Here is a 16,762-nt window from a genome sequence, read left to right as displayed (position 1 = left end):
ATGACTATATGTTTCAATACAGGGGTTTCGGCAATATCATCATCATCAGCTCGCTATACGTCACCACCGAGGGGCTCGGAGCCTACCCATAGGTAAGGGTGATTAGGCCATAGTCAACCATGATGGCCAAGTGCGGGTTGTTTGACTTCACACATATCTTTGAATTCGGCAATATAATCCCTACAAATTTACTTTTTTTTCTTTTAGAATAGGAAGTTAAGCACGTCTACATTATGCGTAGTATAAAAATTGTATTCGAAGAGTAGTTAGTCTATTGACAAGGTCGTTTTGCTTCCGGTTTTGCAATATACACATAACATGTGATCTGTGAAATATATTAAGTATTATACGATTCAAACTTTATAACGGCTCGTGTTAGCTGCGACCTGTGTGTACAGGTTGACCTAGTGAGCGTGGAGGAACTCGAGGCGATATTGTCCCTGCATCCCGTTAACCTTCTGTCCGAACCAAAGCCCAAATTAATTAAACAAAAGAACGTCGATTTTTTTATGGCGACTATTATGAATAAACGTTTGGCGAGATTAAGAACTTTACCAGAAATATTTTGGTTTTATCTAATTTTAAAATAAAGTGCGATTTGTCTATGGTTATGGGCTTAGATTAAAAAACCTTCACATATCGCCGATAAATAAGATTGTGTTAAGCACAGCATCTAATAGGATATTCCGAGCCCAAATTAAGTTTGTATAGCTGAGTTACAATATTGTAAAGTCGTAGTTATTCGTATTACTTGTTTGATATTATGAGAAAAAATTTCAATTGAATGTAAAATATAAACAACATTTTAATGAATATAAAAGTATAGTCTGGTAAAACCAGTAATTAAAAAATAAATAATAAAAAACCAACTTTGAAATCTTTTGAATTATAATAAGATTTTAAAGCAAAATTAAGATTTCACGCCACTGCATTCCAGTTACAGTTTACACTTTTCCAGATGTAATTCTAGTACAGTTATCGCTGGATTAGAATAGTGCAAACTGGGTATAAGATCACAAACAAAAAAGTAATGAGTTTGAATGTGGATATTTATAAAGGTAGTCCAAAGAAAGTATGTATGGATTGTATGATAGAAATACGTAAAAAGACGGTGGATTCAGATATGACGGCTGATAGAGATGTAAGACTAGCACACTGTGTACTACGTAGAGACATGGTCAGATTGGTTATAAAACTGGGCATAAGATTTAAAAAAAATGTAAACTCACCTATCACAAGTAGGTGGAAGACTGTCCCTGTCAGCGCCCACCAAGCCAAGCACAGCGGCGAAAACCAAACACCACAAATTCACCATAATTATGGCACGTCACTTAATTAACTTAAACTAATATCACTCGTATTAAATTAAATAAATACAGGAACAAATTCACTAACACTAAATCACTTCAAAAGTTTAACTTTGGTTTATTTGCTGATTTTATTAATTGTCTCTATTTACGTGTTCAAGAAAGTGTTGAGAATTTTAAACGGCTTCCTACGAAAGGGTTGGCTTGTCATTTTGGGTGTTATGGCGATGGTTGAAACTCCTCGGTAGACGGCACTGCTGTGCCGAAATGCATCTGTAACAAGAAACATGTTATAATTTTACACAAAGTTATGTAAGTCTTATCTGTCGCCCGCGAATTTGTCAGCGTGGAAATAAAAAACTTTATTAGTAGCCTATGTGCTCTTCCAGACTATGTTCTACATCGATGTCAAATTTCAGCGATATCCATGCAGCCGTTGCAAACTTTCACATTTAAAATATTATTAAGATTTTTGTGGATTGTTTGGTAGCATCACAATTATATCGTCAAAAAACTTAATTAAAAATTTTGACACAAGATTTTTTACAATTAGACCGTTTTCTTTATTCACTATTCCTATGTGTCTTTAGATATATCTTAATAACTCGGAAGCAAAATTTTGCATATTACAAACCAAAGTATACTAATTTATTACTAGGCATTTGTACCTACACAGATATTTTAAAATCAAATGATTCAAACAAGCCCGATACGAACGAGAGATCTCTTGAGACTACAACCGGACAATCCATTTATTTTGTAAATATGTGCTACGTCACAACTTCCATTGTCAATGCAAATTGAACCCAACAAATCTGCTGATAGAGTTCAATTTTATTAGATATTGTGTATCTACGTCAAACTACTTCAATGAAGCCTGGCGCCTTATTACTGTGACAAGAAGAGACGCGACTAATCATTCCCAGCGACCTTCTGACGCCCAGAAACGTCTGCAGGAAATATTTGATATCACTGGACTGGATCATATCAGTTTAAAGTTTGTTATATCAGGAATACAAAGTTATGTAATTGCAAGCTAGCATTATATTGAGGAGCTGTCGCTTGCGATTCCGAACAGTTATAACGAACTTGATTAGTAACCTATGTGTTCTTCCAGATTATGTTCTACATTTAAGCCAAATTTCATCAATATCCGTTGAGTTGTTTCGGAGATACATTCTAACAAACATTCATCCATCGAAACATTCGCATTTATAACATTAGTAAGTAAGATTATTGTGGGAGACAATTGGAAAGCCCGATGTATACTGGTGGACTGTAACTGACGATGATTGTTATGATAAATTCGATGAAATTTGACAAAGTATAGATCATATTCCATCACCCTTAACTTAGGGTAGGATCCGAGCCCCTCGGTGGGGACGGATAGTGAGCTGATGATGATGATAGAACATATTCTGGAAGAACACATAGGCTACTCATTAAGTAATAAGGTAAGAAAGGTTTCAATAACTCAATATAAACATAAAGTTTTCCAGCGCCTGTGTCAATGTTAATTTTGGTCGGTGACACCTACACAAAGCGCAAACAGCGGGCATCCGTTCCTGAGATCCAATTGAGTGCAATTGGAAGATTGACTCACCTTGTGAACAACCTTGGTTCATACTTTCCAAATTATACATACATGATTTGGGATTCCTTACAGTCGAAAAAGAAACAGATATCTTTAATCTAACTAATATTATAAATGTGAATGTTCGGATGGATGGATATTTGTTTGTAGGCACCTAAACGGGTGGAGGGATCTCCATGAAATTTGGCACACATATAGAACATAGTCTGCAGGAACACATAGGCTACTATTTAAGCTTTTTTTTTAATTACGTGGAGACGAAGTCCCGGGCGACAACTAGTACATAATAAACGCTTACCTTTATAATGAATATTTCAATATTATATGACGTTTTAGTCACCGAAATAGCGAAGCAATCACTGTCCATAGACGGAGGGGACGAATAGAATGTGAATATTTCCCTGCTTTTACGGCTCCTTCCTCTATCAAATCTACGTTCCATGCCTATCCTTTTCTTATAAGAAATTGTTGTATGTATCACTAGTACGTTCTGTTATCGTATTAGTTTACATATAATTTCTTAAATCTCACTAATTCACGTATTAAAAGTGTGTCAAATATAAACAAGTGTAAATGCCAAACGTTATACTCTTCGCGATTTCAATCACGACAATTTATTAATTAAGAGTACGCGTTGATTGTATTTCTAGCCAACTACGTAAATCTATGCGAATTCCCGAAGCACATGACTCGTTTAAAAATAGAACAATTAGTTGCACGTCATTGACGCTAGGGGGCACGTGAGACACGCCTACATTTTGCATTGTTTTATACTTGTTTTTACCCTAGCTATCGCCCGCTACTCTATGCCAAATTTCAGAAAGATTCATACAGGCATTCTGAAGATACTTTGTAACATTAATCCATCCAAACATTCGCATTTATAATGTTACTAGTTGTCGCCCGCGACTGCGTCCGAACGGAGTTACAAGTAACTTGATAAGTAGCTTATGTGTTTTTCCAGACTCCATGCCAAATTTCAGCAAGATCCATGCAGGCATTCCGGAGATACTATCAGACACATCCATCCAACCATCCATCTTTCCATCCATCCGTCGATTTAAACATTCGCTTTTATAATATTATGAGAGATATGTCAATAGGGTGCCAAGAGGTTCGTGGTCTCTACCTACACCTCATGATTACGAGCGTGAGTATGTTGAACATAAGACCCACTAGGAACCGCTATGTGATGTCTCGAAATAATAAAAAAAAGGATAAATATTTCACAAGGTGCACGTGACTATCCAAATTAGAACAAATGAACAACAACTCACAAGTCACCATCATACGAGACTAAAGTCACGTGAGCTACACACCCACTTCCCAGATTTTAATTAGGGTTGTCAACATTTGAGAAAAATATAAAAATAAAACTACTACCGTAATAAGTAAACTTATTCAACATCTTATTTCAAAGAGAAGGAAAGGATTGATTAAAACAAATTGAATTAATTATTGAAATATGTATCACTAGGTGTCGCCCGCAGCTCCGTCCGCTCAGAATTAAAAAAAACCATAAGTAGCCTATGTGTTCTTCCAGATGTTCTCCATCTATGCCAAATTTTATCAATGTTTATTAGGAAATTCCAGTGATTCCTTCTAACAATCATCCATTTTAACTTTCGCATATATAATATTAGTAATTAGAAACAGTTAAATACTTATTTACAAATATAATAACAATAAATTACATAAACCGTATATTTTTTTAATTATTATTTAGACTTACATGTCACTTTAATTGCAATTAACTTGGGTATGACAACCCTAGCGAAGACGCAGTGGCGTGCGTGCGCAGGCGCACGTGAGCGGGCCGGGCCACTTTCCAACACAGTCACACCCCTTAAATATTACTAAAAGAGGACTTATTTACATAAATGAAGTAGAAATGTTATTACATTTTTTTTATATCATAAGGTGGCAAACGAGCGAGCGGCCATCTGAAATCGCTGAAGTAGCGAAGTGACCGTTGCCCATAGACGTCCATACGAAGTGACGTTGCCATAGATTACGTCTGTACCACCCTCTTCACATATTTGCGTCAATCTTTTCTATTGATATATTCTGTTTGGTATGATTTAGTCTTGGCGCTTCGCCTAAATAATTACAGTACATCCTATGACGTGATACGTCTATTTTTATTGTCCAATAATAAAGCAATTGAAAGACCGGCCTCCAAATCGACCGGAACGTATTATTTTAAACTAGCTGTCGTCCGATATGACAGCGCAGAATTAATCAAAATATCCTTAGTTATTCCTACACACATCGGCTACATTTTATTAAAAGTCCGGTTAAAATCGGTCCAGCTGTTTCGGAGATTATCCGGAACAAACTCTGATTTGTGGACAAGACAAATTTTCTTTTGTTATAAGCATGCTTATGAAATATGTTTTTTTATATAAGAATTCCATGATCAATTTTTAATATAACCAGTTTCAAGAATATAACTGTTTTGCTATCGGTTTAGAAAGTTAGAAAGGAAATAAGTATTGGTTACTTAATATTAAGACACAATTTTTTGCGTACACATGTTTATCTCTTAAATGCCATTTATTTTGGCCGAATATTACAAGGAAAAGTTTTATTAAAACTGTATTTTTACGAACTTATAACTAACCATGCCCGCTACTTCATTCGCGTGGTTGTCGGAACACTATCGCGATTATCTTGTAATTGCATTTTTCTTTGCTCCTATGGTAGCGTAATGTTATGTTATAGCCCAAAGCCTTCCTCTATAAATGGGCTATCCAACAAAAAAATAATTTTTCAAATCGGACCAGTAGTTCCTGAGATTAGCGCGTTTAAACAAACTCTTCTCTTTCTATCAAAAATCATATAAAAAATACTGCCGTAATTAAGTTTGTTCATAAAATACGAAGGGACTTTATAATTTCATAAATTAAACCATTCACTTTCATTTAAAGGTGTGATTCCATTGATATATCTTAATCTAATTATGTGCAGTAAAAACATTACTGTTTGAAGCCAATATTTGGCACGTCGACTTGGCATTGATGCAAATATCCATTTCAAATGCATTCGGTAAAATTAATGACCTACCAGCTCAGAATTCACGTGCCAAGATCATATAAAATAAACATAAAATATATATTTGGAATTGTAGATAATTAATAAGATAAGTAAGTCTATCAAGAATCTCGTATCGGTAAATGGACTGATAGCGAAGAGCTTCGACCAACATCTCAAGAAGCTCTCGCTACACAATTGGATTAAGGGCCCGATACAAAAGGCAGTTATCCTAGAAACCGCGCGCATCGTGAGAAGGTTCCTTGTCTTTGCAGCCCTGACCACTGGTTGTTTGAGTCATGGGACTCCGCACCCGGTGGTGTTCTGTTTTTAATATAATATGTTTTGCATTTTTTTTTTGGATATAAAATGTACTATATTAAAAATATGAAAAATAAATGTATATGAAATCTTACTGTTAAAGCGAATGCTTAGATGGATGGATGTTTCTTTGAAAGTATCTCCAGAACGGCTAAACGGATTTTGATGAAATTTGGCACACATATAGAACATAGCCTGGAAGAACACATATGCTACTTATTAAGTTTTTATTAATTTCCACGTGGACGAAGTCGCAAGCGACAGCTAGTAACAGTTAAGTTCTCAATCCCAAGATCGAAAATCCGTCATTTTTGCCGAATCTTTTCGGTTACGAGGATGTAAAGGTTTTTTATAGTCACATTGTTAATTGTAATATATTATTACAAGGATTTGTCGCGTCTAAATATAAAACTCTATGATGGCATTGATCTTTGACTTTGTATCATGTTTGCATCTTGCCTTATCCGATTTGTTCTCGCTATTTGTTACGGTCATGTCGAAGACCTTTTAATAGACAATAACGGTACATTGATTTTATATCAAGAAACATTCTAACGGATTCAAAGGGGACCCTGTAATGCCCTCGCCGAGATGTAGTAGATATAAAAGTGTTGACATAATAACTATTTGTATGTTTATAGTATGACAAACGAGTAAGCTATCCGAATTCTCTGAAATAGCGAAGCGACCAAAGTCCATAGACACCCGCAAATGCAGAAGCCTTGCCTATTAATGGAAGAAAAGGAGATGTACAGAATGATAATATTTCCAATTGATATGGGTTTACTCTGCCAAATCTATTCATCCTTTTCATTCATTCCCTATAAGAAAGGGATGGTAAGTGAAAGAGGGCATAAGACTCCGACACGCGCCCTCATAAGAGTAACTGCGAAATTCCTTCCACTTTAAGCCTGTCTTTTGTGTGGTTGGTATTTTACTGGTACACGCCCATTAGTGCAATAGATATGTTACTGGCTTATACCATTGTATAAAACAACCAAATTAGATTAGATTAAAAAAAACAATGTAGGCAACTTACACGTTAGTTTGGCGCCATTCTGACGCTCGCAAAATGTGTTACCACTTGTACTTATTATACGTGTAACAAAAGCCATCGGTTGACATGAAATATGATGACATCAAACATTATAAGGTAATTGTTTAAAAATAGAAATGCCAATTCGCAAAAACAATTGAACTTACTAGAATTAAAATCATTTTAAGCCTACGTTAACTTGATTAATTGTAGTTGATCGTAATTAAAAACCTGTACAAAATATACATTGCCGCAGTTATTATCTTTGATAGCAAAGTCGTTGTGTGTGACTTAAGGGTCTTGAGGAGTTTTATTCATTTGCACATACTTGCACGCTTTAGTATAAGTTTTGGAAACAAATAATGTTTTAGAATAGAATTTAGAATTATTCTTTAAGAGTGCATGAGATGGGGCCTGCTCGATCGATACAATAATACAACCACACAGAGGACAGCCTTAAAATGGAAGCAATTGCTTAGCCTCGTGCGTGTTGGAGGCCTAATTTCAGACCCTTTTCCCTTCCAACCCTTTGGTAAGGAAGAAATTGGCAAAGAGTCTAGACAGAGGAAGGGAATTATCTTCTGTGCGTTCCCTCCTCTCTTTATTAAAGGTAAATAACGCATCTGCTATTGCCTACATCTATGGGTAGAAGTCCCTTTACTATTTTCACATATTTAGATGGTCGTTTTATTGTGTGACAATTTATACTCTATAAAAATACCTGTTGATTGAAAACCTTAGATACCTGTCGTTGTTCTAATAGATTAAGATAAACTTCAGGAATTTTATGAAGGAATATTTTATTCATCAATCTTAATCAAAGTGATATGACGTCATGGAGAGACGACATAACTTCTCGTAAAATTATTTATGACTACCACCACTTGAATATATAAATTCTTAGTATATATATAAGCAGCATATAAATGACTAGGAAATAAAACAGACTAACTTAGATATGAAGACGATTCTTACTACGATAATCTTTTTTGAATCACGAAGATCGGTGCAGTTATTTTTATTTAAATTAAGAATTTAGCGACGTCTAACTCCAAGTTAATTTGATTTGTTAATTAACTAACTAAACCAGTTAACTATTATTTACTTCACAAGTTATATACATATATATTATACCTCATATATCCAATGTATCTTTCAACATGGAATTTATCTCCGACCTCCACAGATTAGACGTTTATCTTACTATTGGCACGAATTATTGGCAGTAGAACAATGTTTTACGATATCTGTGTGATATCCTATAATTCCTTTATCGATCTGTAATTGATTTTGATTTTGGATAGGTAATCTTACTAATATAATAAAAGCAAAAGTTTAAATGGATGTTTGTTAGAAGGTATCTCCAGAACCTCTGCATCGCTGTTTGGCATAGATGTAGAACATAGTCTGTAAGAACACATAGGCTACAACTTTTTTCAAATTCGTGCGGACGGAGTCGACGGCGATAGGTAGTTTTTAAAACAAATCTGGATAAGTGTGAAACCTCTAAAAGTAGGTCTTTATCCGGACTCAAAGGACCACCTCTACAAGCAAGAAAAATATCGCGGTCTCTTGGACTCTTGCTTATGCTGGTTCATCTGAATATGTTTTAGGGTTAATAAATTTATATAAAATAAGACCTTATAGCTACATTGTTTCTTTGTGTAAAAAAGTATTTTATATTTTTAAGACATTACTAATCAGAATCCTTTGGCGCGAATGGCGTGCTTACATTGCAAAGTCAAATGTCAGAATGATTAGTGAGGGGACATAGAAGTCGACATTATAGTAGTGTTGCGCCAGTACACCGGCACAGTGTCGGATTTTCTTCCTAACAATATGTAAATAAAAATATATTATTAATTTAACTCTATCCAATCCTTTGCCTTGGTGAGTAGATCTAAACATTGAACTTAACAACGTTCTTATCTATGTAAACATAACCTTAAAGACATTTATCAAGAGACTCGATCATAAATTTTTTATAGCTTTTTTATTTTTCACGGTTACAGTTTTGAAACAATGTTAAGGCACGTTTGTGAGTGCTATTGTTAAATAGGACAAATTGTGAGTACTGTTTACGATTTCATTATGAGATAAAAAGATGCTATTCATCTATTTAAACTAAAAAAATATATATATGACGGACAAAACTTAGGGTTATTTCGGATTTCTTTCCTATTTTTTTAAATCCTCTTAAACCTTTTAGGTTGTGTATCTATAGTAAAAATTTGCCACAAATTATTACCTCTGCTAACTAAATGATTCTCTCTAAAAATAAAAAAGAAACTATAAATTAGAAGTCGGCTGTCAAATTTGAAATTAAAAATAAATTAGTCTATGTTATTTGACAGCTGTCAAGATTTCGCGCTAAAATCAAACGATCTGTCACAATTTATAAAGTCGAATAAATGAAGAACACTAAATATAACCTATCACATCGTCAGAGACAGGAATACGTGTAGGTGGACGACAATAACAGGAAAATTAGATCGAATTAGAGCAACTCGCGACACTGAGTGCCCGCAACTTACAACAGAATAAGTTATGGAATATGTAATCAATGAAAACCAGTCAGTATTATCATCATCATCAGCTCACTACACGTGCCCAGTGAGGGGCTCGGAGCCTACCCCAAGTTAGGGGTGACTAGGCCATAGTCAACCACGCTTTACAACTGACTAAACGTGGATAAAAATAGCTAACATGTAGGCGTTATGTAGTTATTAACACCATTTTCGAAAAAAAAAAAACAAAATAACGCTATTATTACCAGATTCCTAATAAACTTCTATTAGTACACCTTTTATAATCGAATATAATTAATTAGCAAGATTAAATTAAAAGGTTCAAATTAAATGTTCAAGGTTAGAGGTATCTTACTATTATTATAAATGCGAATGTTTAGATGTATGAATGTTTGTAAGAAGGTATCTCTAGAATGTATGGATCTCGCTGAAATTTGGCATAGATAAACATAGCCTGGATGAACACATAGGCTACTTATTAAGTTGCCGCCGACAGATACTCATACTAATCTAATAAATGCGAATATTTAGATGGATGTAAATTTAGTAATTCAAAGATATGTGTGAAGTCAACCCACCCGCACTTGACCAGCGTGGTTGACTATGGCCTAGTCACCCTTAACTTAGGGTAGGCTCCGAGCTCCTCGGTGGGGACGTATGGTGAGGCGATGATGATGAAATGGATAAATGGATGTTTGTTTGAAGGTATCTCCGGAACGGCTGAACAGAGCTCAATTAAATTTGATACACTTATAGAAGATAGTCAGGAAGAACGTATAGGCTACTAATTAAGTTTATTTTTAAACACAAAGTAAACGGAGTCGCAGTCGTCAGCTAACATACATTAAACTATAAATTATGTATTGCATATTCCACCAAAATCTCATGTTTTACACAAGATATTTTAATTTATGATTACAAAATATGTTTAACAGAGAGTTAAAAAGCAACAAAAATATTTTTTCTCGAAAATTTAGTTGTAACCATATACGTAGGAGCCGTCGTTTTATTCATGCCTAGTCAATTATTACGACACAGACTCCTTGATCTTCTAGTATAGTCTGGCAGGATGGATCTAGTTGTAATCTTAATTCTAGTGGAAAATCACTACGGTTTGCTCAACAAATTGGTGCTAATTTAACCGTCTAGTTATAGTCGATATTTTATCATAGAATTATTTATTAACTCGTTGTCGCCCTCGACTCTGTCCGCCCGGAATACATAAATCCAAATTAGTAGCTTGTGTTCTACCAAACTATGTTCTAGATATGCCAAATTTCAGCGAGATCTTTATATTAGTTCTGGAGATACCTTCAAACAAACATCCATACATACAAACATTCGCATTTATAATATTATTAAGATTAATTGAGCATATTTTTAAACCAATTATTGTTGAAAAAAACATTGGAAATGTATGTCGTAATTTAAAATGTAAAATTTTCAACCCAATTCCATAGTTTGATAATTACAATTAAAATTGATAAGATGTTTTTTTCTGTACTAAAAACCGTAACAAAATTTTAAAATGACACAAGGGGTTTTTATAAATCAATTTGTTTGCTTTTTTTTTAAATAAAATATACATAAGTAAAAAGAAAAAATTCTCATCGTAGCATGTTATACCTAGATTTAGTTACTGCATAATAAAATGATATTCCTATAGTGGGTTTCTGAGACCAAAATTAAAACATATTTTTTTCATCTCTGTTTTGTCAAAAACGACAGGAATGACGATACGTTTTATATAATGATTTTGGTCTCAAAAACCAACTATTAAAGGTTAAAAATACTCACAATTTAAAAAAGAAACAGGAACGTAACTTAATTAAGTTGTTACATCGAACAAACCATTACAATCACTGACTATGTTTATTTCAAAAACTATATTATATACTAAATCCGACACAGATAAGATAAAATCTCTGCACAGATAACTAATGGATAATCACATAATTATCATTAGTGATAAGTTGACAACTTCATCTGATGTTAAGTTACACAATTGTTAGATAACTTAAAGATAAATTAAGATGTGACGATTTCGCAACTTGTATATTACGTGTTTTTAATCTTACTGCATTTTTTGTGTTCAACGTCGATGCTACTTTGTATTTTATTCAATGACTAGCTGTCGACCGCGACTCCGTCCGCTCGGAATAAAAAAAACTTAATTAGACTACTAATATCTAGATTAGATTTAGATTACATAGACTTCATAAGACATAGTCTTCCAGGCTGTGTTCTACGTCTATGTCGAATTTCAGCCAGATTCATGCACGCGTTATGGAGATACCTTCAAACAAACATCCATCCATCTATCCATCTAAACATTTTCATTTATAATATTAATAAAATGCTCTGATCCCGAAGTGTTGGTGCATGATCTTTTTCTAAATTTTCATCATCCTTTTTGTCATTTTCTTTTAACTTTTAGATATCTAGATATTACGTTGAAAAATCGAACTACATATTTTAAGTATATGAGTTTATCTTTCAACCTATAATTACAATTTCCAAGAATTATGAAGAATATTGTGGTGTTTGGATATTAGCCTTGTGTCCTTGAATGTCATACAAGAAACTTTAACGTGCCAAATGTTTGACAAGGTTGAGCAGAACATTACAATGTCAAAAAGTATCAAGAAGTATCGTTGGCAACAGAGAGAGAAATTGTAGACATATTAGAAGGTTAAATAACAATACTAAACAGATATCAGATTAATTTTAAAATTTAGATACCACTAGCTATAGCCCACGACTCCGTTCGCACTGAATTAAAAAAAATATTAGTAGCCTATGTGTTCTTCCACACTATATTATATATATTCTTGATATACCTTTCCGCGCGCTCTGGATTGTCAGTTAGCTACGTTTCGTCGTTTCTTCGACTCATCGGAAGGTGACAGTGATGCTAATTTCACACACTCTTTGACGTGTTGACTTTTAAACAAACATCTATCCATCCAAACATTCGCATTTATAATAAACTAATCTTTAGTTGTATATCTTACTAATATTATAAATGCGAATGTTTAGATGCATGGATGGGTGTTTGTTATATTTTGCATAGATGTAAAACACACTCTGGAAGAATACATAGGCTACTAAATGGTTTTTTTTCCGCGGACGGTGTCACGAACAGATAGTATATTTGTAAACAAACACACATCAACATCTTCTCTTTGGAGATATTGTCAGAAATACAGATATTTTTATAGAAGTAAAGAATAAATCCAATTAGCGATGAACAAAAATAACCTAAAAGTAAGTTGTTGATTTTGGACAATCAACAGAACGCGGGTTCCATTTCAAATATTATCACAGAGATGCAGATCAAAGATAAATTGAACTGAAAGCCGGAAATAGTCAAGTCTAGAACAAATTGGCATCAATTGACACAATCAGTCAATGGATCGTATACGTCTAGGAAATTTCTGTTCCGAGCCAACGTCATTTTCGCAAGGCCGTTCATTCAATGCGAGGGTCTTGCACTCATATACAATGTTTATACCTTGGTGATGTGTGCCTTTTGTCCATCCAGACAATGTTACAAGAGAACATAACACTGCAACCACAAAACAGGCTGAAGTATGGTAAGTTTTACCTGAAGAAAGTTTGTAACAAAATATTGCCAAAGTAAAGGAATCTATATATTATATAACATATCTACATAAGGTCAGCTGTCAAAAGGTGAGAGATGTTTGGCTTAAAATTAAAAATAAAATTGGGGTGGAAATTAAAAAAAAAAGTCCGCCTTAATGTAATAATATTCCACACAAATCTGGGGATAAGATTTAAGGAAATAGTTAGATAGGATTTTAAAAAGCATTTGACAAAATCGCACATAACATTTATATATTACATAACATAAAAAATCTCCAACTTTGATTATAACAAACCTGCCGCATTAATTAACTAATTTTAACATGAATCCAAGAGTAAATATTTCAAGTTCACTTGAAGGTCGTTACTTTTATTCTGATTTTCACAAGGTACTGTTTTAGGTCCTATGCTATACAAATCACAAACTCGTTCGTTATACAAGTTGGGTACGCTTACATTTAATTTGCATCAAATGACTGTTATGTGGATTGTAAAAAGTCACAGATTGACACAGTGATACGTATGTTAAATGCAATAAAGAATACAATAGCGCCGGATGATTGAAGTTTGTTGTTAGGATACATTCAAGTCTAAATTGACGACGGAAATACGACCATTGTATTAGGTAATATAGCTGCGAATGAAAAAAAAATCCACAGCGATTAGCCTTTGGTAATAAACTGTATAAATCTAAGTATGATTTAAATTCAGTAATAAATATTCTACAAATAAACTAAAAGAATGAGGAAATTTTAAAACAGAGCAATGTCAATTCTGCACAGTCAAGGGCATTGAGCTGTGCCAAAACGTTTATTTCTGTATGAAGTACGAGTTAAATATACTTTCATCAGTTAAAACATTTGAATACTCACCGAGGAACACGATCTGTCAATCCCAACACAACACAGCCTCACAATTACAATTCAATTGACGAAGTGTTCGCGCAATGAATACGTCCGTTCGGTTCGACGGTCCGATAACAACTGAAAACTTATTGTTTTACATCGTATAGGTGTACGCACACTGCTACGACAAATGAAAGTGACGTGTAGGTACAGTAACTTGTCTATGTGTTGACACTATGCCTAGAGTGACGTAGGACGATTGCGTTGATAGTATTAAAAAGTTCGGAGAGACAAGGCCGGTTTTGCAAACTGCAAATTCAGCATCGAATGACTAGAAATATATTAAAACTAGGACATTTTGGGTTACGTAACTTTGTGCAATGTGTAATTTTGAAGCTATTTAAAATAAGAATCTGTTATTTTTGCCAAGTTTTCAAGACACAAATCTTTATTGTGTTTACGAATTTTTTACATATTATGCAATGCAAAATGCTATATTGGGTGCAACGTTGATAACAAATAAATATGTGGTTTTATAACTTCGTCATCAATATCTATTTTATTTAACTAATCTTACTAATATTATAAATGAGAAAGTTTCGATGGATGGATGATTGTTAGAAGGTATCTCCGGATCGGCTCAACGGATCTTGATGAAATTTGGCACAGATGTAGAACATAGTGTGGAAGAACACAAAGACTATTGAGTTTGTTTTTTTTATCTCAAGCGGACGTAGTAACGAGCAACAACTAGTAATTCTAATATAATTGAATTATTGGTTTAGTAATAAAAAGTGAATAATGGTTGTTTTCATTACACACTTTCATATATCAATGATACTTGAGTATTTATCGTTAGAATATCATTGGCTCAGCTTTTTATTTAAAAAATTCTAGAGCTAATAAACCAAAGTCTAATATTTTATGTACCCTTTATGTTAATCTGTCCGTATTTAGTGGTTAAATCTACACTTAGGTACTCACTCAGTGGTCACTTAATAACACTGAATTTGGCAGCAACTTAGTATCTTTATCAGATTTAAAACATTTCAATACGGGAGAGTTCTGATGACTGGCAGAGAAAGTCCCTTATTCCTTGAATCCAACAGTGGTAAAGACCGGCTAGTTCTTGTAAACTAGTTGTAGAAAACGCAAGCAACTCCGTGAAACATCATTTGTATTTCGTAGCAATGGGTGCGTCTGCGCATCGTGTTCTGATTGGTCGAACCTTATCGTCGTACGATGGACGTTATGCACTAATGTAAATCGTTATGCAAAAGTACTTTTGTATTAAAATGAATCATACTGTGTTGTCTTAAAGCACTATTTTATTTGTCTTGATAAAAAATTACCGTTCTTTAGATAAAGGATTGTATACACTAGTTTAGTAAGATTACACGTGTTGACTAGATTGTACTGGGTTCGATTCCTTGAATTACTTATATAGATTGATGTCAAGTAAGTCACTTTGTGATGGTATGCATTGAGCGTATGCTTCCACTGCTCGTACATTCATCTCTTTCATACTCCTTGAAAAAAAATGAGATAGCAATATACTTTAGTGTTACGTCACTGCAAATAACATTATCAAAATCTTATGGAAGGGACAATAACTTTAATAACGTGCTTTTCACGTATAATACATTTTGACATAATCTGTCGATTCTAGAGACAGGTATTTCTAGACGCCGATTAAAAGTTGGGGTACTAAAGTAGTAAGAGTCTATACGGCTTGTATTTCGAAGTTGATTCTCTAGGAAGAGCTGGTGCCCCTTACCTTGGCTACTATAGCTGGAGCCTTTTACTTACAAAATACATCTTACTAAACATTCTTACCGTATCAAGTCAACCCACAGACTCTCAGTTCTAGGTATATCTGGATGAGTCATTAAGGATATAACGACTCAGTTAATTTGCGCAGCGGGAACACAAACAGGAATTGTGCAATTCTACTCTGTCCCCCTACTGCTAAATGCCACTCGTAACGATAGTATCGCACGAAGGTAGACAAGCAAAGTGGACGGTGCAGTACTGCTATTATGTGAGTACACATTACTGGCAATGCTGTACTCAAATAAGTCTGTACATTGGTCTTCCCTCGTGTGAAACAAGCATCGTAAGTTATGACGAGGGATCATAGTGTTTTGACGTCCATAATAATTTGACGTATTTATGTATGCAATTTGACGTTCATAGTTTTTTTATAAAACTAATCTAAACCAAAAGGAAACCTTCGTAAACCAATTTGATGTCGGAATTTAACTATAATCCGACAAAGTTAAAAGGTTCACCAGAATTTACTAGACAGGTAGTACGGAAACAACCTTTACGAGTTCTTACGATCTTCGGAGTCATGATTAAATATTTGCATCGAGGTTTAGGAACAATCAAAAATGATTTCTATCCCATTAGAGATAAGGCTCAATCTCCGTTGACAACTGACTCGTAGTCACATGCAGTCGTTATGGCTCCGCTGCTCTATTAGCGTATGG

General features: G+C 34.2%; 1 protein-coding gene across 7 annotated transcripts in view; it reads right to left on the bottom strand.

Moving 5' to 3' along the window:
• The window catches only part of Treh-2 (trehalase-2), a 47,866-nt gene that overhangs the window by 20,601 nt on the left and 10,503 nt on the right, over positions 1-16,762 (bottom strand). For 4 of the 7 annotated variants that reach the window (XM_013313306.1, XM_013313302.1, XM_013313307.1 and 1 more), the window contains exons 1-2: positions 14,298-14,433; positions 1,230-1,580 (exon numbers count right to left, since the gene is read on the bottom strand). In XM_013313306.1, the coding sequence (XP_013168760.1) occupies positions 1,230-1,315 (86 nt within the window). In that variant the 5' untranslated portion in view covers positions 1,316-1,580; positions 14,298-14,433. Of the gene's footprint in view, positions 1-1,229; positions 1,581-1,979; positions 2,009-11,616; positions 11,648-14,297; positions 14,434-16,762 lie in introns of those variants that run through there. The other 3 variants (XM_013313305.1, XM_013313304.1, XM_013313303.1) reach the window with 3 other exon arrangements.

The sequence above is a fragment of the Papilio xuthus genome, unplaced genomic scaffold, assembly GCF_000836235.2.
Source record: "Papilio xuthus unplaced genomic scaffold, Pxut_1.1 DF827570.1, whole genome shotgun sequence".
In the NCBI taxonomy this organism is placed as follows: domain Eukaryota; kingdom Metazoa; phylum Arthropoda; class Insecta; order Lepidoptera; family Papilionidae; genus Papilio; species Papilio xuthus.
This window is presented reverse-complemented; position numbering and strand designations above follow the sequence as displayed.